This window comes from Psammomys obesus, unplaced genomic scaffold, assembly GCF_907164565.1.
Source record: "Psammomys obesus unplaced genomic scaffold, mPsaObe1.curated_primary_1811, whole genome shotgun sequence".
Classification (NCBI taxonomy): Eukaryota; Metazoa; Chordata; class Mammalia; order Rodentia; family Muridae; genus Psammomys; species Psammomys obesus.
The window spans coordinates 6293148-6315607 of NW_026592666.1; the positions used below are offsets into that span (position 1 = coordinate 6293148).

Below are 22460 nucleotides of genomic sequence, written 5' to 3' on the forward strand. Positions count from 1 at the left end.
TTTTTATGAACTCATTCCATAATCATAAATTTGAGGAAAAATGGCTTCACTGATCCAAGCTGCACTTTACTCACAGCTGCCTCAGAATGCACACACTCAGACTGAAGAATAACAATCATTTTTACATTTCGTGAGTTCTTTTGTTTTATCTCTGTCCTAGAGGAGGAATGAACCCATACTGGTTAAAATCTGCAGCTATTGTAAGTCTGTACATTGTTTATGCATCCTCAAATATTTATTAAGTCTAGACCTAGTAATCATATTTGCACATTAGAAACGTCATAAATTCTGCATTGGTTCCATGAACTTGATAATACAAAGTTGAATGCCACAAAGTTGAATTTCAGTCAAATCTTAGAAAATGGAGATATATTTTTTGTATAAGCTGGGTTTGTGATAAGTAATTTGCATTTATAATGTGTCTTGAAGTTAACTGAAAATTAGTGTGTTTTGTTGTATTAGAGAAAATATCTCAGCCCACTGTAAGATGAAAAATTAACATTTCAAAAGTATGCCTTAATTAATGGAAAGGCAGGCAACGAATCTGTTAATGAGTTTTGCAGAATATTCAGTATCTAACACTATCTCATGACTCCACCCAGAATGAAACCTTTTACTCTCTGATTCACTGGCCAGAAGAAAGATATACTTCATTTAGGATTACAGGCCCATTCTTGTAAAGCTAATTATTTCTAGGTGAATCAAAAGGTAAGACAAATGATTACCTGACAACCTTTAAGCACATGTCTCCATTCTCTTGATGGCTTACCTCCTCAACTGTGTAAGATAAATGACTCCTTCTCAGAACAACAATATTAGGTTTTTACAGGTAAAAGAAAATAGTCAGAAAACCTCGCTGACATGACTTTTTAATTTTTTTATTGCTTTTATTTGAAAATATTTGCAGTTATGTTCCATGTCAACTTTAGCATTCCTAATGTTTCAAATGTAATTTTGTTTTTGTAAAAGGTTTGAATTATTGAAGATTTGGTTCATTTGTAGAATAAAGGAAGAGTTTCATACAGGACCTAGCTTTGGGTTATTGCTAAATTAATGTTCTAGTTAATAGGTTAACTCTTAAGGATAGATATGCATTCTCCATCTAATCTTGTAACTAAATAAATCAACATCATTGGAATACATAGCTATTTTATTAGCTTATTATATTATGATAAACATGAATAAAAAATCCTTTGGTGAACAAATTAAAACTTTTATGAATTTACATATGGAATATTAAATATTTTATTTTAAATAAATATATTGCTTAAGGATTAATATTGAATGTGTAAACACTAGCATAGCAAAGCTATTAGAAGCTACCTACAAGAGAAGATTTCCTTACTAACATTTTATATCCATATTCTTCTCTCATGCCCAATACCATTTTTAAGAACACAAGGTATGCAAGAACTGAGAAAATATGTTTCAAGCAAAGCAAAATGCATCAATATCACTGCTTGTCTATTAATGAATATAAAAAGTAGGAATTATTTTAGCTCAACTAATTATCTGAATAACTACCTTGGCTCTTTATTTCTCTTTGCATGTTTAGACCTGTACACTGACTAAACAGGACAAGGAACTGAAGCCATTCCTTCAGTGCTTTAGCCTGTGGATTGCTTCAACAAGAATTTCAATTGTCTTCATTTATCTCTTTGCCTAATCCAGATGAACAATTCTGTTTGAATGTACAAATCATAAACCTTGAGAGTGCATTATTTTAATTTATAAATTATTTTCTTTGAATGGCTGGGTCCAAGAAAAATTAACATACATAAATTGGAGACTTTGAAAATCATTTTACATAGAAAAACCAGAACCCCTTTATCCTTAAGAATGTTGAATTTTTCATATGTTTCCCAGAAAAAAATTAATTATTATTAGTCATTTACATCCTTTGAAGAGTTCAACCAAAATAATTTAATCTATAAGTTTTTCAGGACTATTTTTCTACAATTATCATCACTTAGCATTTACTGTGTATGTAATAAAAAATGGAGTGAAAAATAACAAGTTACCTTTAAAAATATGTGTATGCTTTATTGATAAGGATTATCATTTGAAATTTTACTTTCTTATTATAATATATAATTGAGAAGAGCATTACCACATGTCCATAACTGAGAATATACTTGATATTTTACTATTTAAGTTGGAATAAATATTGAGTTCAACAAGAGTGAGCACAGATAATACATAGGGAATTACAATGTCCAAATAAGTCATTTATATTCCTACCTGAGGTTAAAAAAAAATCAAAACTGTTTTCTCAATTTAAATTTGCTATGAAGGTAGTTTTCCTGCCTGATGTACTCACAGTTTCTGGGACGACTTTATAAAACACAAGAGCATAAGCCACTGGCTGACTTTGGAAGCGAGCCTTAGACATAGCTGGTGGAAGTTTTGCTAGGCACTGTCACCCTCCTTTGGTTATCTTTTTGTGGCACACGGCATGCGGGAACTGGGTATCTGTACCACTGTTTCTTTCTGTTGCAGCAGCAGTAACCACAGAGCAGCCCTCCTCCAATGAAGAGGACAGCGGCGGTCGCCCAGCCAAGGAAAAGAGCTCCTCCAAGCTCTCGCTTCTGCCCAGCGTGGACGGTTGGGTCGTAGAAATCTCTGATGATGATATTGGCGGTCCAGGACACTGGAATCAGAACGAAGATACCAGTGAGAATGAAGAGTACTCCTGAGGTTCCCAGCAAGTAGGCTTTGACCCTCTCACTGGAGCCGGTGCACTGAATCTGCTTCATGCCACAGATGCCAATAATGAGAGCAATCAAGGAAAGAGCTGCAGCCACACACATGAGTGCGCGCGCTGCTTCCAGGACTGGTGGGAGAGCCAATATGGAGTTGTAGAATTTGCACTGCAGCGTGACCATGGCTTGCTGGATGCAGTTCATCCAAAGCCCTTCCCAGATCCTCTCAAAGATAATAATGTTGCTGCCGATGAAAGCCGATACTCTCCACTGAGGCAGAAGTGTTGTGCCAACCGTCCCAAGCAAACCGAAGAACCCAAGAACCAGTCCAGCAATCTGAAGAGGATAAAAAGCCATTGTATTTTCTTTGCAGACTAGTCCAGCCTGGAAGGCTGGAAGATGCTCAAGATGCAGAATGGGAAACTCTTCCAGGCTAGAGGAGTGCCTGGTCTTCTCCACTCCTGTTTCCCATGATTTGTTAGTACGAATCAGCAGCAGCAGCTGGACTTGGCCTAACTTGAAGTACCTGTTGTAAATTCATGTGTGCTGTTCCCGCACACACCTTCATTTCTGTTTGGTTTATTCACTAAGCATATATAATTCTGTCCCAGCCAATAAGAATGTAGGCAGAGGTGTGTCAAGAAATACTGCCTTCAACTTTAGCATTTCTCATATTATTGTTTTAGAGATGCTGTAATTAAGTACCAAAGCATCCATTGTGCATTGCTAATTACAGAGCTGAAAACATTCATCTAAAAAGCATTCTGATATGAAAGTATATGTGGTTAAGAATTTGAAGATGCCAAAACTCTGGCAGTTTTTCTGAGATAAAACGAAAACCGTTCTGGGCTTTGTCTACCAGTTTCTTCTTGTGTGAAGCCTCTTTTCCAAAGGTTGTTCATCAACTCTGGGTTCACTAATATTTATGACTAGAGAGAAATGTTTACTTATATGACATCAGGACATCTAATAAGACTAGGAATACTTAGAAAGATTTAGGAAGAATCCTTAGCAAGGGATTGAAATTTCACAATTACTCTTCTGACCCTGAAAGGAGAGACCAAGAAGATTATTACTTATAATTGTTTGAATATACTAGCAATTATCCTACTAGCTACTTTATGGCACCTCTTCCCCTGCTGAAAGACAGTTAGTACACAAACTGTCATTAGGTAGTTCTTCAATGACAGCTTGAAATTCATTTGAAGCTGAAAGTGGACATTCCAGTTTTTTGAAAAATATAAAGTTGCCATTTGAGCTGCAATATCACTCTAAATTCTCATGCACATCTCTTCATAGCAAGAAGGTATCTTTGCAGTTTAAAAGCTGCATCTTTACTAGATGAAAAAGATGAGTTCTACAGTGTTCAGGGGTGATATCTGCTCAGAGGAAAGCTTTGAACTAATTTCTTGCATTTCCTCCCTATATTTAGTCTGCTGCAAGAGCAGAATAGGGAGAAGCATTTGTCGAAAACTTTCATATGAATCTGACATTTGGCACTACCTTTTCCCTATTTGTCTCAAATTGTTTTGAAGCAAAATTCAACTGGGCTTCCTTTGAACATTATGTATAACTTCTGCATTCTGGAATGTGCTTTCCCTGGGACTCTCAGTAGGGAGCATGGACCTTTTTAACTCTTTAGTACATCTCAAGGGAATCATTTTAATCTAATGTAAACAAGCCATTTAGTCTTTCCTTGGAAGATATCACAGTGTGCAGATGAGCTTCCATTCTGGTGAGATACAGAGCAAAGAATTAATGGACAGGCCAGCACTCGCAGACTTCTGGAGTCTACGTGTTCTTAGGATGGATGCTCCAGGAACTCCCTGTCTTCAGCGTGTGACTCACTGAGGAAGCAGATGATCTGAGTGGTTGACAGCTTCCTGTCAGCAGTCAGGAGGAAGGGCTTTAGGACCCTTTGTTCTGAGTTCTGAAGCTTAGCCTTTCCCACCCTGCCAGGATTGGGAAACAGAGCTCTGATTTTGCAACCTTCCTCTCTTCTTCCTTGTTCCCCATGCTTTTCCTCATTCCAACCCAATGTCAACCCTAACTTCACTTAGTTGTGGAAATTTCCAGACGGCTGTTCTTTTCCAGCTGTTTGGTTTTCCACTCAGTGAGGCCATTTGGCTCCTCTTAGAAGTACACCTAAGTGAGAGTGTGTTGACTTAGAACACAGTGCTGTGTACTGCAGGTAAGACTAATCTCAGAATCATAAATAGTTGAAGAGCCTTTGGCTTTCGTGCTTAAAAGTCACACCTAATTCTCACACTGCCTTCAATTCTTTGTGCTGAGGAGAAAACATTGCTTTTCCCTCAATATTGCTGAGACCCTCATCACCTGCAACCTGCTTTGGGGACCTTTCCAGTCCTCATTTTTCTCTTTGCACCTGAACCTTTTTTGTTCTTTGAGTTGTCCTTTAGAAAATAGGCATATACAAAAATCTTCCACTCTATTTTTTCTTCTGAAAAAAAAAATCTATAGTTTTAACACAGAATTCTCCCCATTTTCTTTCTTCCCTCCAACTCTGCCCATGTCTCCCACCACTATTAAATTGATGGTTTCTTTTTCTTTGATTATGATTATTACACACACAGACACATGCACACACACAGAGACACACATTTATATGAATTCACAAGTATGTAAATTATCATGCTAAGTCCTTTTTGTTCTTTTTATCTATATTGTTTCAGGCCTGACTAATAAAGGGACTCATCTCTATGTGAGACTAATTCTTCCTCTTTCAACAATCATCACTTTCCAGTAATTCCTTTTCTACAAGTGGGAACCCTTGAAGTCCATCACCCCCCTTCCACGTTAAGATGTCTACTGAGATTGCCATTGTTCCAATCTTGTTTATGCACCCATTTCCAGAAGAGACTGTTTCACAGCATAATTTCTGGTATTCTGGCTCTCAAAATCTTTCTGCCTCCTCTTCCAGGAGGATCTCTGAGTTGGAGATTCAGGAGCAATGATGGATATGTCCACTGGGGCTGGGCTTCTCATGATCTGTTGAACTACTCACCATGGCCAGTTGTGTCTCCATTTGCTATAACAAAACGTTTCTTTGATGAGGGATGGTAACTATATTCATCTGTGGTTGTAAAAATAGGATTTAGAATTTAGTTCAGAATTATGACAGTCTAGCAAAATGGTGGTAATAGATTCTTTACTGTTCCATGACCTCATTAGTCCCCAGAAGTAGGATAAGTTTTTAACAGAAGTCATGATTTCCCTCCTACTGAGGAGAGTAGTCCATAAGATCGCTATCGGTTATCATTAATATCTAAGTGTCACTTATGTACGTTTTCGGGTATCATGTCACACTTGTCATTGTTGTGGTCCACAGATACAGCTGAGTGAGTAGGGCTATTGTTTCTTTCCTTTGGCAGGCTGCATAGTATTTTCTTGTACCATGGAAGCTAAATCAAAGGAAGGAGGTTTTCAGAGAAGATCCAGCTTGAATCACCCAATTTCTGGGTTCTAAATGTGCAGTGTCTTCAGCAATAGGAGTTTCCCTTCAACCTCTGAGGCAACCATGGGATAAACACTCTATAATAGTCTATAAATATTCAAGATTCTATGTTGTAATGGGAGTCACTTGGACTCCTTTGAGACCATGTAAAAGGAAGTTTCTCCAGCATGATACTGGGGGTTTTGTTAGTCTATGATTCTGTGGAGAACATTGTCAACCCAAATGTCTTAGCTTTCTTTAATATATCTTTGTTTTTGTCTGTGTCTGTATCTGTGTCAATGATCTCTAAATTCTGAACCTACATTCCTTGTCATATATGAATATTCATAGTTTGTTTCACTTGCACTTTTGTCTTCTGCCTAACATCACTGGATGCTCCAGGATACAGGAAATGTGACAGACAATCCAGACATCCTATCTACTATCACCAATGAATCCTTCCCTAAGTTTGCTTTCTGGGTCTTTCTGTAAAGGTGATTATCAATCAACATCTGTTTATGTAAAGAATAAATGTTTGGGGAAGAAATTCAGTCCTTTGATATTTTGGCTATCCATCTTGAGTGGACTTTTGAATCTCTTAAAATAGGCATTTCTAGTTCTAGGAGAAAACATAACGACAATGTGGCTGACTTCATGGGGCTTCTTTGAAGATTATATAATGTGTGCAAAGTATCTGGCCTCTAATAAACTCACAAAAAATGTTTGCTATTAGGATTCACTTTATTTGCTCTTCTTATGTTATCAGGCTTGCTACCTCTTTACCCTTTTCTCATTCTTTGGTTCTTCTTTTGAGAGGCGTGGTTAATCAGGTCTGTTTTCTTTCAGAGCTTCATATATACCTTAACACACCTTTCAGTCATATACTCTTTCTCGGGACTATCATGTGTGTCCAGGGTCTTTGCTATTTTCAGATGGGGTGTAACTTCTGATTTTTTTTTTATCTCTAGCTTTTCCTCTTTCTCATAACTCTCATTCCTTTTTATTATCTTTTTCTTCTCAGCTCTTGAGTGAGTGGGAACTTACAGGAGATTCTGTGATATTATACCCAAATGTTCCTTTTAGTTCCTAAGAGGGTTGTAACAAGACATTCTAAGCAGTCAGACTCCTTCAGATGTTGCCTAAGGACAAACGTACACCCAAGTCATTATTTATGCAGGAAGCTCATATCTAGTGATGAATCAATCAGGGAATGTAAAGGGCCAGCCTGACAGTCCCAACCAGGGATTTAAAGCAAGTGGGTATTCAAGCTCTGGAGTCCCTGTGTAGTCAGCTGAAGCCTTTATGGTATGTGTGCCACACCGGACTGCTCTTCTGTTCAAGTCTCTTTCCTCTTGTCCTTGCTCAGGCATTGATCTACAGGAAACAGGATATATTAATCTTTGCAGTTTAGCCAGGTCCCTAGGAACATAGTCATTGATTGACACCTTATTCAAATTTATTAATTGTGCTTCCTGATATGATGTTTCTCTGGCTTAATTTAGCCCTTTGACATTCCATTCTGAATCATATTAGTAAGGTTTATTTAGTCAGTTTTTCCTATGGTCTAACTTATTTTGTCTGTATGTCATAGAAAAATTATGAACACGATGCTAAACTGAAACTGGACTATATTTTCATCTTAATTCCAAGTTTCCTGTGGTTCTTCACAGCTCCAGAGGATAAATTCAAATTCTTTGACATGACAATATGCTTGAATTTGGTCCCTGTACAAATCTAAAACCTGGTTTATGATAATCATTCATTACTAAATCAAATGTCCTCAAAGATTTTACATTTTAGTAACATAGTATGTATTAAACAAGTACCTGCATTAATGCATATCATTAAAATGTGTATTTATGGATAAAATAATGAATGAATAGAAAATAAATAGAATGCATCTCAATTTTAAATAGATGAGAAGACTTTGGATAGGAAATAGACAGATAATTAGACCAACAGAGATAAAGGCAGGAGAACCAGAATAAAGTGAATTACAGAGACCAATAGTAGATTGCTAAAAGAAGGCCTTGACCAAGGCATGCAAGGTCATATGACCATTTTAATTATGTAGGATTAGTGCAAAACCAGTTAAAGATTCTAAACATACAACAGACACTATCAAGTTTAAACCCACATTAAAATTACAAAAGAAAATCACCAGTCACCAAAACAATATAGCTATTTTGAGAGAGGGAGATACATCAAAATGAACAGGAAGAAACCATGTAGTTTGCTTGAATAACCCAGGTGAGAAATAATGAAAGCTGCTAAGTAATAGCAGGGGATTGCAAATGGATCTATCTTATGCATAGGAAATACAAATGCTGAAGATAAGAGATTTAAGGTCATGCCAGGCATGGTGACTCATACTGGTAATCCCAGCACTTGGAGAGGCAGAGGCAGACAGATCTCTGTGAGTTCAAGGCCAACTTGGTCTACAAAGCAAGATCAGGACAGCCAACGCTACACAGAGAAACTCTGTCTTGAAAATTCATGAGAGAGACAGCGCGAGAGTGAGAGAGAAAGAGAGAGCTTTAAGGTGGAAAGAGGTGTCAGAGATGACTCCCATATAAACAGTATGTCCTATATGCCCACATGGGTATACTTATTGGAGAGTTTGTACTCTCATATGCAAATACCATTTTAGAAAAAAGGTCAATCGAACTGAACTGTTCTCAGATTTAAAATTCGTGTTGTCTGCCAGTCATCCTAGTAAAGAGTATTTGGAATTGGTTGTTTTGGAGCTTGTGGGCAGTCTAGTCTATATTCTTAAAAGAGTACTTCCTGCTCACTGCTATTTTCTTGTTAGGGTAGTCTGTGTGAGGAACCTGACAATAGATGGCTGACTTACTCTATAATTTTGTTACCATGAGATTCTTCTTTTTTAATTAAATTTGTATTGTTTTATATTAATTACAGTTTATTCACTTTGTATCCCCTTCTTCAGTCCCTCCCAATCCACCCTGCCTCCCTCATCTCCTCCCATGCCTCTTTCCAAGTCCAAGGATAGGGAGGTCCTTCTCCCCTTCCATCTGACCCTAACTTATCAGGTCTCATCAATACTGGCTGCATTGTCTTTCTCAGTGGCCTGGCAAGGCTGCTCCTCCCTCAGGGCATGGTGGGTGATCAAAGAGCCAGCCACTGAGTTCATGTCAGAGACATTCCCTGTTCCCCTTACTAGTGAACCCACTTGGATACTGAGCTGCCATGGGCTACATCTGAGCAGGGGTTCTAGGTTATCTCAATGAATGGACCTTGATTGAAGTATCAGTCTCAGAAAAGACCCCTCTGCCCAGATATTTTGGTTCTGTTGCTCTCCTTGTAGAGCTCCTGACTTCTCAACAGAAACTATGAAAGCCAGAAGGGCCTGGGCAGATGTTATGCAGACTTTAAGGGACCACAGATGCCAACCAACCCAGACTATTCTACCCAGCAAAGCTTTCAATCAACAGAGATGGCAAAAGCAAAATATTCCATGGCAAAATTAAATTTAAACAATATCTACACAGCAACCCAGCCCTACAGAAGATACTAGAAGGAAAACTCCAATCCAACAAAAATAACTACACCCAAGAAAACATATGATCAGATGAATTTTACAACAAAAAATAAAAGTAAACAAGTAATAAATCACAGTAACCCCACCAACTCCACAATAAAAGGAACTAACATTCATTGGTCACTATTATCTAGCAACATCAATGGATTCAACTCTCCAATAAAAAGACACAGACTACCGTAAGATTCTTAATGAGTTCCTAAATAATCTGATTTGCTTTGAAGACATTTTGACTTTTCTTTGTGTAGATGTGTCAGTTTTTCGCTCAGCATCTGCTTCAAGTGAATATGACCAAAGGCATAATCATATATGGGAAAATTAGACCATTGAAATATCAAATTCAACTCTTCAAAATCTGTTTACTTATCCATGTTACATATAGACATTTTTATAAAATCATTTATGGGTTCCCCATATGGCTACCCCAAGGAAACAAGAAGTCAAAATGTCATAAAATTTATCCACAAAATATGTACCACATGTTCTATTTTTGGCTTTTTGAGAAATCTCCACACCAATTTTTACAGTGATTGCATCATTTTATGCTTCCACCAAGTAAGGGTTACTATTTCGCCCCTTCCTTGATAGCCAGTATTTGTTGTCTTTTGACTTCTTGATGGTAGCCATCTGAGCTTGGTGAGATAGACTCTCAAAATACTTTTAATATTTACTTGCCAATTCCTTTTGGGGAATTGGGGAAGGTTTGAGACAGAGTCTCTCTATATAGCTCTGGCTGTCCTGCAAGTTACCATTGTAGGCCTGGCTGGCCTCAAACTCCAAGAAATCCACCTACCTCTGCTTCTCAAGAACTGTATGTAGTTAAAGGCATGGTGAAAGTCACTATGCTTGGCCTACTTTCCCATTTCTTAATGATGTTGACTACTTAAAAAAGATATCATGTTTTGTATTTATTTTGAGTGTTCTCTGTACAGAACATCCTGTTTTTAAATTATTCCCTTGATATATTGTTGTTTAAGATCTTGGCATAGATTTATTTTTTATAGATATAAATTCTCTGCAAGAGGTAATGCTGGAAAAAATTCTGTCACTCTGTTAGCCAGCACATCTCTCTCTCTCTCTCTCTCTCTCTCTCTCTCTCTCTCTCTCTTTTTAACTTTTTTAGAATTTTACTAGTGATTTTATCATGGTAAAGTAAGCCACAATCCCAGAGAGAATTCTCACTGTTATTGCTAGAAATGCATGGAGCCTGTATTTATTTTCAGCAGGTTTTGGTATCATTTTTATTATTGCCCTTCACAAAAAGCAAAACAGAAACCACCTGAGCATCTAAGAGGGGCATCAGATGTTATCTGCCCTGCCCCCTCTTCAGAGGAAGAAACCACAGGAAGTGATTTGCTCTGAGGTTAGCCAGCCCCTTAGTGGCTGGGGTTAGAACTTCTGGCCTTCAGCTGTCCACTCTGCTGAAATTCCCTGGAGCTGGGTCTCTCAAAGCCAGCACATTTTTTTATTGACCTTTTTTTTTTTTTTTTTCTGTTCAAAGTCTTTAGTCTGATGAAATTCTATTTGTGAACAGCTGGCCTTATTTCCTGGCTGAGCAGGGTCCTGTTTAGAGTGTCCTTACATATGCCTCTGCTTGTTCAGTATTCTTTACCTTTTCTTCTAGTTGCAAAGTTTCAGATTTTACACAATTGTCCTTCATTGATTTGGAGTTGAGTTTTGAGGGAGCTGAGAAATTAGAAGCTAGTTCCATTTTTTTATAATTTTTATTTTTTATATTAATTACAGGTTATTTATTTTGCATCCCAACTGTAGCCCCTCCCTCATTCCCTCCCAATCCCACCCTCCCTCCCTCATCTCCTCCCTGCCCTTCTCTAAGTCCACTGTAGTTTTTTTATTTAACATTTAGACATCCAATTTACCAAGCACCTCTTGGCAAAGGTGCTGTCTTTGTTCAGTATATATGTTTGGCAACTTCCTCCCCCCAAAAAATCAGATGCCTGTAATATGTAATTGTATTGACTTATATCTTGAGCTTTTATTTATACCTCTTATGGACAGGCATGCTTCATGCCAGTGTCATGCTGGCTTTATTACTATGGATCTGTAGTATGACTTTCTCTTGGTATGCTAATACCTACAGCATTATTGTTTTGTCAAGGATTGCTTTCACTATTCGTAAGTCTTTTGTGTCTCCATATGAATTTTTCATTTTATTTCTGTGGTGACCAACATGGTGTTGATTAGGATTGGGATTACACTGATTGTGTAAATTGATTTTGATAGGATGGTCATTTTCAGAGTAGTTACTATTTAAATCCATGAACATTGAGGGTTTTTCTATCTTCTAATGTCTTCCTCGATTTTTTTCCTCAGGGTTTTAGTTTTCAGTGAAAAGGTGCTTCACCTTCTTGGTTAAGTTTGTCTCATATGACATATGTACTGTGACATGCACACATGTCCACTCCTGGACTTGCGCACAAAAATCTCTATAGTCTACTACAGAACCACTTTCTCATCCATGTGCATTGACATGCTGCACAATAGCTAGGAAATTGAATCAGTGTAGATGTCCGTCAACTATTGTATAGATAATGAAAATAGACACACACAATGGAATTGTATTCATGTGTGAAAAAATTAAGATTATGAAGTGCATTTGCAGGGAAGTGTATGGCGCTAGGAACAGTATATGCTGAGTGGGGTGACCCAAGGCCAGAATGGAAATGGTAGATTTAAACCTGAGGATTGGTATGTTCAACTTGAAATTTGTGAAGAAACCAAGAAACTAGGAATGTTGGGATGAGGCATGCCTTAAAAAATGGAGACTAGCAGAGCACAAATTGTATGAAAGTGGAGAAGGGAATGCAGAGAGTATAAAGGTTTCGGCAAGAATAGAGGATAGGGATGGGAGAGGTCAGGAGACACAGAAGGAAGGTGAATAAATCAACACTCATGAAAAATCCATTTGGACATCTACTGCTTAGTAAAGCAATTAAACAGGTTTAAACTGAGTTAGAGGGGAGAACCCCTGCATGGGTAGATAATGCTGCTACTAAAATCCTTCACTTATAAAACAGAAACCTCCATGCAGCTATAGATCGTCTCCTTAGGAGCTGTCAGTCAAGGAGGCCCCACTAGGTAAATACCAGTCATCTACTTGCCTCTAAGGTTCTTAGGTGCTAAAGAAACCAAAAAACAAATCTGCAAAAAACGTATGTTTTTCCTTGATGAGTACCATACATTCCTTCCTGCTGACAGCAGAAAAGACGCCTTCACTGTGGAATAGAGTTATCAACATCCATACTGTAAATTCTCAGGCACAGTGAGCCTGGGTGATCCTTGTTTCCAGGAGCCAACATCTGAGGTCCAGGTGCTCAGGTCTTCAGACTTTCCTCAGTGGCTCTTAGCACTGACTTCATACCACAATTCATTTGGAAAAATTACTTGTGCTAATTACTGCCCCCACCATCTACTAAACCGGAATCTGACTTACACTGTATCACCAGAAATATCTTAAGAGTTTTAAAATTTTAATTATAATTTTTTCTTTTCCTCTCTTCTCCCCATTCCCTCCCAAGTTTGCTTCAGTTGTATCATTATACTTACTTTGGCATCTTACCTGAATCCCTGTAATTAAGACACACAGAAAAATACTGCTTGGAGTGTCCTGTGATATTACTCTTTGGAATGAGGTCTTACATTTTTGAAACAGAGTCAATCTATATCACAGGGTGACCTGAAAGTCATTACTTACCCCAGGCTGGCCTCAAACTTGCGGTCATACCCCAGCCTCACCTTCCTGAGTGTTTGCTTTGTTTGTAATTAAAATCGTACATGTGGAGTTATTGCACATACAGCTTCATAGAGCAAATAAATTAAATAGAAATGGTTTATGGTGGGACTGGGTGTCATCACAAATTATGTATCTTAGATGATTTTAGTGTGTAGCTGAGGTTGAGAGCCAGTGGCTGCTAGGAATTGCTAGATGGTATGTTCTTAAGGCAGCTTTTCATCAATAAATATTTTCCCAATAGTGCATTCAAATCTTGACAGTGAACATGTGGTTATAGTCTATGACGAGAACCTGAAGTCTAAATATTTTTTAAACTTCATCTTAAATGAGTAGGTGGTAAAAGCTTTGAAATAAAGATAATAGTTTTATTGCTCTTATCTCACTGTAATTAGGCACTGATATTTCTGCAAAGCAGGAGGAGGGCACAGACAGCACTTGTCAATTATAATTAAAAGGCTTCTGCTGGGGCTTTAGCATGGAGCTTAGCAACTGGGAATTATGCCCAAATATCTTTGAAAGTAAGTGTTTAAATAAATATTTATAGTACAAAATTACTTCAATTATGTTCAGAAATAAAATGTGATGTAAACATTTATATTTGTGGTTCTTCCAAGAATTATAAAATCAATATTCTCAACAAGTGAAGCACAGATAAGACTGTCCGACTTTTAATATTTAAACCATTAGTTGTGTTTGGTAAACACTCTTCAAATGTTTGATATAAAATACTGAGTGTTCTTTTTTTGAAAGAAATGTATACTTTCATAATTTGTCCTCCATTTGTCATTTTTTATGTGTTATACTTCAGGCATTATAAACTACCACAGGAAGTGATCATCAATCACTGTCACCTTAACTCTTATTAACAACAGAATCTTCTCTATCTGACCCAGTGTTCTGAGGTCAGCTGCTGGCACTATACCCTACATAAAATATTGGCAAATTGAAACAATAACGTTAAAACCTACTCTTCTGCTGTTTATCACCATTTTTATGTCCAAGGATCTGTATGAAGGTGAGGCTTGCTCTGCATTTCAGTGTGAATAGAAGAAAATTTCAGCTAGTTCTTTCTCGTGTTGCTCAGTCCTTCTATCCATATGCAACTCCATGACTGTAAACTCTACATATGGACTATGACCACAGTTGACCTTTCTTTTAAAATTTAATTAGTTAATTTTAATTTGATGTGCATTGGCATTTTGCCAGCATCTATGTCTGTGTGAGGGTGTCAGATCCTCTGGAACTGGAGTTACAGACAGCTGTGAGCTGCCATGTGGATCCTGGGCATTGAACCCAGATCAGAAGACAACCATAGCTCTTAACTGCTCAGCCATCTCTCCAGCCCCAGTTGACCTTCCTTTTGCACAGCTTAAGAAACTCAAAACTAAATTTAGCAACTGCAAATGTTCATAGCTTATTGTCAAGTGAATATAGGAATAATTTAAAATAATTCAATCAGTAAGCATATTATTGAATCTATTTTTATGTTATAGCAAGTAGCCACCCTGAAGGACATCGGAGGCACTTTAAGTTGAAATATTGAAATTTTTTACGTTAGGCAACATCTCCCGTATGTGTGATCCTTCACACAGACCTAATCCAGGATGTTAAATCATACAGAACTGGGCAAGAGTAATTGCCACCCAGATAATTCAAGATACCAGAAACACCCACTAAGCCGATGAATGCTCACCAAATAGTTTGCCTTGCAGGCTCCTACAGATGTCCATTTAAACAACACCAAAATGCCCATTAGCCCTGTTTCCTTATTCACCTCCTTTGAGTCAAGCCTGGTGGTACTTACCTATACTTACACACTGTGGCATAGAGAGAAGAGAATCGGGATTTCACGGTCCTCCTCAGCTGCAAGGCAAGTTCAAAGTTAGCCTGAGCTACAGAAAACAAAACAAGTTAGCACCCTTTGAGATAAACTAAATGGTAAGCTTATTACATTTCAAATAAACATTAATTTTTAGAATATTTTGTTGTCAGAGAGGTCAAGGTGATTATTCGTGTCCTTTTAATATACTCCATACCCAGATTCCCCTCTTACTGTTGCTGTTAGGGGACATTTGTCACCATAAAACCACATTGGAGTATTATCAAGATTAGTAGATTATTTCCATTTCACTAAACTTCAGTGAGTAGGCTTTCCCTCCTGTCTTGCTTGTGTCCTGTGTTCTTGGTGTTCTGGTGCCTTTGACAATCTGTCATATTTTCTGTCTTGTTGAGGAACAGGTCAGTTGAGGAATAACTTCTGATTGTTTGTAGATACATTTAAATTTCAACTTGTGCGATGTTTTCCCTATGATTAGACCAAAAGCAGATAATCACAGAATTAAGGATAAATCAGATGACCAAGGCAAAGTATCATTTTTATCATCCCATATCCAGAGCATAAATGATTAGCATTTATAACTGCTGAAAGCCTGTTTGTCCAGCTAGTGTGATATTTGTAAGATTTCTCTGCTGTGGAGTTACTCTTTCCTATTTTCAACACTGTGATGCATGAAAAGGAAAAAGAAAATAAAGGAAGTCATACAGAGTCCCACAGTCCTTTTTTTACTTTTATTATTATTATTATTATTATTATTATTATTATTATTATTATTTTACTGAAACAGTCTTTCCTGAAAGTTGTCTATGAGAGGTCTCTACCTTTGTGTCTTCTCTATCGTTTCTTCCTTGTATTTGCCATTCTCCTTTCCTACTTGGCAAGACTTGGCTTTCCTTCCCAGGATCTTCTTTTGGTCTTTGTCCAGCTCTAGACCGGTGATAACCATCTTGCTGGGGTGGATACCCACATGGATATTTGTGCCATTAGCTTTTTCTTGCTGCAGTAGCTCAATGTAGATAGCATATTTCTTCCTGTACACCTGGACCACTTTGCCAATCTGCAGGTCTTTTTGTGTCCTCAGACAACCCGAACTTCATCATTTTTCTGTCTCACTTCTTTGGAAAGAGGCAGATGCTTCCTCCAGATGTGAGATGATGCATTGAAAGGCCACTTGCAATTCTTGCTTCGGTCAGAAGTCTCTACGGGGCTGAACTTTGTTTTGGTGGGTGCGATCCAGCAATGACCACAAAAGGAAAGAGCCACAGTACATATTTTAAAAGAAGAGTATTCATATAAATTGTTTCAAATACTTATGCACAAGACATTTGTCTTTTGTCTATTAATTTACTTGATCATTTATTTGTACAAGAAGAGAATCACTGGTTTTATTTCATTCTTTGAGCTACAATCGAAAACTCCTTTATCTTGTTATTCAAATTGTAACTTGTCTCCAATGCCCCTTTAACTTATCAGTTTCTTACTTTCTGGGGTAATAAAATGTTCTATCTTCATCTTCTATACATCCTGTTTCAGCCCTAAGTCAACAACATCTTTAAGTAGCTCTCCCTACTATTGTTAGATTATGAAATTACAAAGCAGCAAGATCTGGGTTTAAATATTGTTTATTGCTACTGTGACCTTTTTGTTTTTATAAATCTCAGTTCATATAGCAAAGAAATATATGTCTACTAACGTGTATATACACACATACATATGAACACTTTGCTTCAAACCCTTCCAATTATTTATGGCTTGTACAAGCTAAGTGAGGATAGATAAAATTTATCTCATTATTTATTGTCTGGCTAGCAAGTGGTAAAATTTCATAAATTAACACAAAATGACTACTGAATAAAAACATAAATGTTTGGAACATTATTTACTAGAAATAGCTCTACTTAATTAAATTTTTATGAGAAGACTTTTATACGTGAATAGCAATCTATGGCTTGAAGTATGTAAGGATTAAGGGTGCATATATTAAAAAATCTTGATAAAGCACTTCATGTAAATATTCTACATAAACTGCTAACTTATATCCAGTATTATCATCTTTAAATGTTCTGTTGGTATATTTCATACAATATCTTCCTGTTCATAATCATTAGGACAAAAACTAAATTTACAAATATTTTACAGATTTATTTGGTATTTTAAAATTACCTTCAAATAACAGTATGTGTAAGTGTTCATTATTCTGGCTCTTTGCCTTTACTGGTGAAGGTATGGGAAAACAAATTTCAATTTTCAAAGTTAAGTTAAAGTATGTTTTTAGTAGAACATACCTTTCTTTGATTTCTGGAGAGATTAAATTACTTTTAATGCCTCTTCAACATTTTAATTTTTGTTTATTTTTGCCTTTGTTGTAGGTATTTAACAATTATTTATATTAATTAAAATCAAGATAACTATGAAATCTGTGCTGTAGCTCTGTCTGCTGTTTGTCCTGTACTGTTTCTTGTATTTCATTTCTGTGTACATGCTTTGTATGATAGTGGGGTTCCCTGGTGTGCTGCAGTCAAAACAGTGACTGTTTCCTTTCATGCTTCCATTTTCAAAGTTGACATTTTCTCAAGTCAAGTCTTTCTTGACATTTGTCAAGTCTTTCCTGACAATTCTAGGCCTTAAGAAAGTTTTTACTTCTGCATGGGTATTTTAATGGATTGTTGTACATTGACAAATGTGAAGCTGGAGTGATAGCTCAGTCGTGAATGGTTGTACGCAAGCATGAAGACTTGGGGCTAGATATGGAACTCAGGAAAATCTGGCTGTGAGGTAACATATCTGTGATCTCAACACTCCTCTAGTGAAATGGAAGGGAGAGCAGAAGCTCTGGAATCTCACTGGCTAAGCAGACCAGCCTACAGCGCTGTGAACAGAAGGTCCTTCTCAGATGTCCTCTGACCTATACATGTCCATCAGGGCACGCATGCACCTTGTGTCTGTCTCTTTGTCTGTCTGTCTGTCTCTCTCTCTGCTCCCTTCTCTCTCTTTCCCTCAAATGCACATATACAAAGACAAAAAAACATAAGCAAGTATATTTGTATTCTTATTAAATGTATCATACACACTTAGTGAGAGAAGGACTTAACTACTTTGTATTCCTCATTTTCCCTCTCTCTCTCTCTTTGAAGCAACCATTGGTTTCTTATTATTTGGACAGATCATGTTTATTCTTGGTTGTGCTCTACCTAACAAGCAGGATATTTCATCATCGAAGACCAATAGAACCTGTATTCCTATATGGAATAAAAATATTCGGGACCACTGAACATCCCAAATACTTTGCTTTTAACCAAACTCTTGTCTGCCCAAATATCTCTAAACTACTTTGTTTTCGTTTCAGTGATTTGATTTTATATGTTCCATTTTCCAGCTCACAAAACCTGAGTACATCCTTTCCTCACCTTTTTGTCTTCCAGTGCACAACCCATCAAAAAGTCTTAACATCATTTATTCTATCCACAAACCTATTTCCCTGCACTTACTGAAGATATCATCTCCTAAATTACTGTAGCAGGATTTAAAAAAAAAATCTTTACTGCTGCCATTTTGTTCCTTGCACAGATCTGATCTCATTCTTACTTCCTTTAATGACTTTCCATCATTTATAGAAAAAAGGCTAGTATTTGGCAGCATATGTTGCCTGATAATTGCCTTATCTCTCTTTGCTTAAATGTTCTGTCTAAAAACAGTTTCTCTTACTCATGGACATTCACTCTACACTTGAACATCTCTCTCACTGTCTATAACTTTATGTTTTTGTGTTGACAGTTCATCACTATCAGACATTTTGCAATGAAATCGTGTATGTTTTATTGATTGACAACTAAATATACTTACAAGGTCAAGTTCTCTCTGGTACCTTTGGGAATACAAAGAGAGAACCTGTCTCAAAAACAAAACGAAACAAACAAACAAACTTTTTCTTTTGCTATCTGTATTGGCAATGTAAGAAAAGACACTGTAATGTGGGCTGCAATGTGTGATATATTTTTGCTGAAAATGATAAAAATATTTTTTGTTTATGTGTGGTCTTCAGGTGACCAGGTCCTTCAATAATACCAGCCAATGACATCACGGGAAGAAAGAATATGGGGAGATTCAGTAGAAATTCAGAGAAAGGAGAAATTTTCTTGCAATTGTAGATTTCACATCGTAAGGGTCTCTAAACTCAGAGGGTAGTGTTCTCTGGGCTAGCAACTTAGGGAAAGCACTAGAGAAGGTGAAAAACCACTAGGCAGTCTCTGTGGTCCAACATCCCAGCCTTGGGTATATATTTAAAAATAAATGACTTTTTGGAAAATGGGCTAAAAGGGAAGTGGAACCCAAGGGAGTTATAGATATCAAATTCAGTCCTGCCTTCTTCTTGGGTGTTTGGGTGTCACGGTGCTGAAGTCAAGCCTCCTTTCATCTTCATGCTGTGCCAGTCTGTCAGGTAGTGCCATCTGAGTCTGTGTGGCATGCTGAGCAGTGCTTCGGTGGGCTAGAAAGGTGGCCATGCGCATAAAAATCAAGAGTTTATAAAGAGCGGTAAAGGCTACAAAACAGGAATTACACAAGAAAGTTTGCGACCATCTGTCCCAGGACCCTAATGCCTGCTGTCTGATTATGAAGGAATGAAATACTGGCATGTTTGTGGCATGTCTGACTAGGTCAGACTGATTTACCTATGCCTGTGTGTTTATCTAAGTCGTCAGAGGCCCAGAGCAACCACCTATGTTTTCACAGACAGGCAGAGGCATGGCTAGCCTAGTTTTGTTTTCCAGAGTGCTGTTGGCATTAAGAAAACTATTAAGAAAAATGAAAGAATAAAGCAAGAGAGATATGGCATGTTCTCAGGAAGAGTAGGCTAAGATGAGATGATTCAAGGAAAAGAACTTGACTTCAGATGAGGAAAAGTGCATGAGATCCTCTTGTAATCACTTGTTATTAATTCAAATGAATCATCAGTTTCAGTCCCTGAGGTTGAACACCAGAGTTCAGAAAGCATGATCTATAGAAGGAATTCTTCCTTCTAGGGATACAGGAAATCAGAAGAGGTTTTTTGTTTGTTTGTTTGTTTGGTAGGTTGGTTTGGTTGTTTGTTTTCATCATCGTTGTTGTTGTTGTTGTTTTAATAGGAGCCTGCAGGCCCCTGGAGGTCTAAGGAGTGGGTGGAATCAATCAAAAGTTTCCAGAGCTGCTCCTCTATGGTGAAATCAAGAGGTGAAGAGGGGTGTGCTGTCCTTGTAGACTGTGATGTCTGTGAGCTAATTTAATTCAAGGGAAACTGACTGAGCCAATAGTTAGCAGAAACAGGGGTGGTAAAGAGGAGCACAGAGATTATGAACAGATTTATGATCTCAAAGACTCATATCTGTTTCCCTCTTGATGTCTCTTGTTAGTTGTACGTGGTTTACGTTGTTGAATAATTCATTTTATTCCTAAGTATTTTGTAAGTATTACTACCATTCTGAATTGGGTCTTGTATTCACTATAATTTTAAAGTATAAAATAAGGATATTGCTAATTTAATTTTCCAGTAGCTAATAGCCTGAGCTATATGCTTAGTTTCAATATTTGTTCAGATTTTTAAAATGAGGTTAACCAAAAATGATTGTTTGGTACCACAAGAAAGTTCACAGTTCAAATTTTGAGTTTTATGGACAGTTCTTTTCACTAGACTGCATACTGATAGATTTCAGGGATCAGGTAATTCCATCATTTCTATATTACCTTTACATAATATACTAAAATATAAAACAACTGTCTTTAAAGAGCTTTTGACAGTCTTGTCAGACATTTTTCATGATGCAATGCTGAAGTTCTGCTTGTATTCTTTGGATAAAGCTTACAGATGTATAGAGAGCCCTACATGGCCCAACACAGTTCCCAGGGCTCTGAACTCAGCACTTCTGTATGCTGCATGGAGGTACATTGTAATCACAATCTTGAGTGTAAATTTTGCATTCTTCATTTTTAGGAAGGCTTCAAGAAACCCCATGTGGCTTGTATGATTTCCGTTATTTCAGAAGAGAAAACTAAGCATGCCACACTAACGCATAGTTTTATGAAGCTAATACATAAGCCACAAGGTTCACCCTCAGGCAGCATGACCCAGAGATGCATTTTATAACACTGGCTGCCACTTTAAGCTTGTTTCATTTAATAAAATTTAGATTTACACCGCCTTCCTTCCCAAATAAACTGTGATTTTGAAACAAATAAAAATTAATAATAATGTGTACTTATCATTAATTTAATTTGATAATGATTCAAAAAATGTCTATTTCTTCAGTTAGTTTATTATATAGTTAATTTGAAAGAGGCTGTTTCACTGTGAATGTAAGTAAAGACTATAAACCACTGCTTTCTGTCAATCTGCTTATCTGCTCTTTTTCTCACTCAGAGCTGAGGACTGAACCCTTGCACTTTTTACGCAAGCACTGTATTACTGAGCTATTTCCCCTACCCCAGAATGTGTTGACTAGGCTGGCTTTGAACTTGTGAATCCTACCAGCATGCATCACCACCAGCATTTCCTGAAGTGTTTTTTCATGGTCATAAAAGCTAATCATGAGGCCAGCTGAAGCTGATGTACTGTCCATCTCTGCTGGAAAGCATGGGCATTTTATACCTAAGGAAAAAAAAAAGACACAGGCACTCTCCAATCGTTTGAAAGAATGTACACAGGAGATGATTCATTGAGACCCTAATGAGTAGCTGTCATCATAGGGCAGATAAATTTTTGTAAGAGAAGAGATGATTAAAGCACGGCCTGACGAACAAAAGCTTCATGCTAATCGCCTAAATTTACAATATTTCCAGGAGAAAGTGAAGCTACAGGTGTTTCTGGTGTTCTCAGTTGTGAGAACAGCTAGAAGAGAGATCAGGGTTGTACCTTCTCAAAGGCATTCTGAACTCAATAACTGAAACAGTGGTGGAGAGTGCTCATCCTAGTCACTCGGTGCCTGAAAAATACAGAGAGATTAGGAAATTTCCCGTGGCACAAAAGGCAGTTGGCGAAGAACTCTGAACAGGAAACTGCCAAAAAGACTCTGAATCTCCAAGCTGTTTATGCAGCTCAGAAATAAGAAAACTCATGAATGGTGTTTATGAGAATAGGAGGCTCAAGGTAGTGAATTCCAGGAGAGCCACTGTTAGTTAGC

At 37.3% G+C, this 22460-nt stretch overlaps 1 protein-coding gene and 1 pseudogene across 1 annotated transcript; both read right to left on the minus strand.

Annotated features, from left to right (window-relative positions):
• Positions 1-2384: 2384 nt before the first annotated feature.
• Positions 2385-3059, minus strand: Cldn17 (claudin 17). Its single transcript, XM_055615019.1, has one exon. It carries the CDS (start codon positions 3057-3059, stop codon positions 2385-2387), a length of 675 nt encoding a protein of 224 aa, XP_055470994.1.
• Positions 3060-16126: 13067 nt separating this feature from the next.
• Positions 16127-21899, minus strand: LOC129682462 (60S ribosomal protein L26-like; annotated as a pseudogene).
• Between the last annotated feature and the right edge of the window lie 561 nt (positions 21900-22460).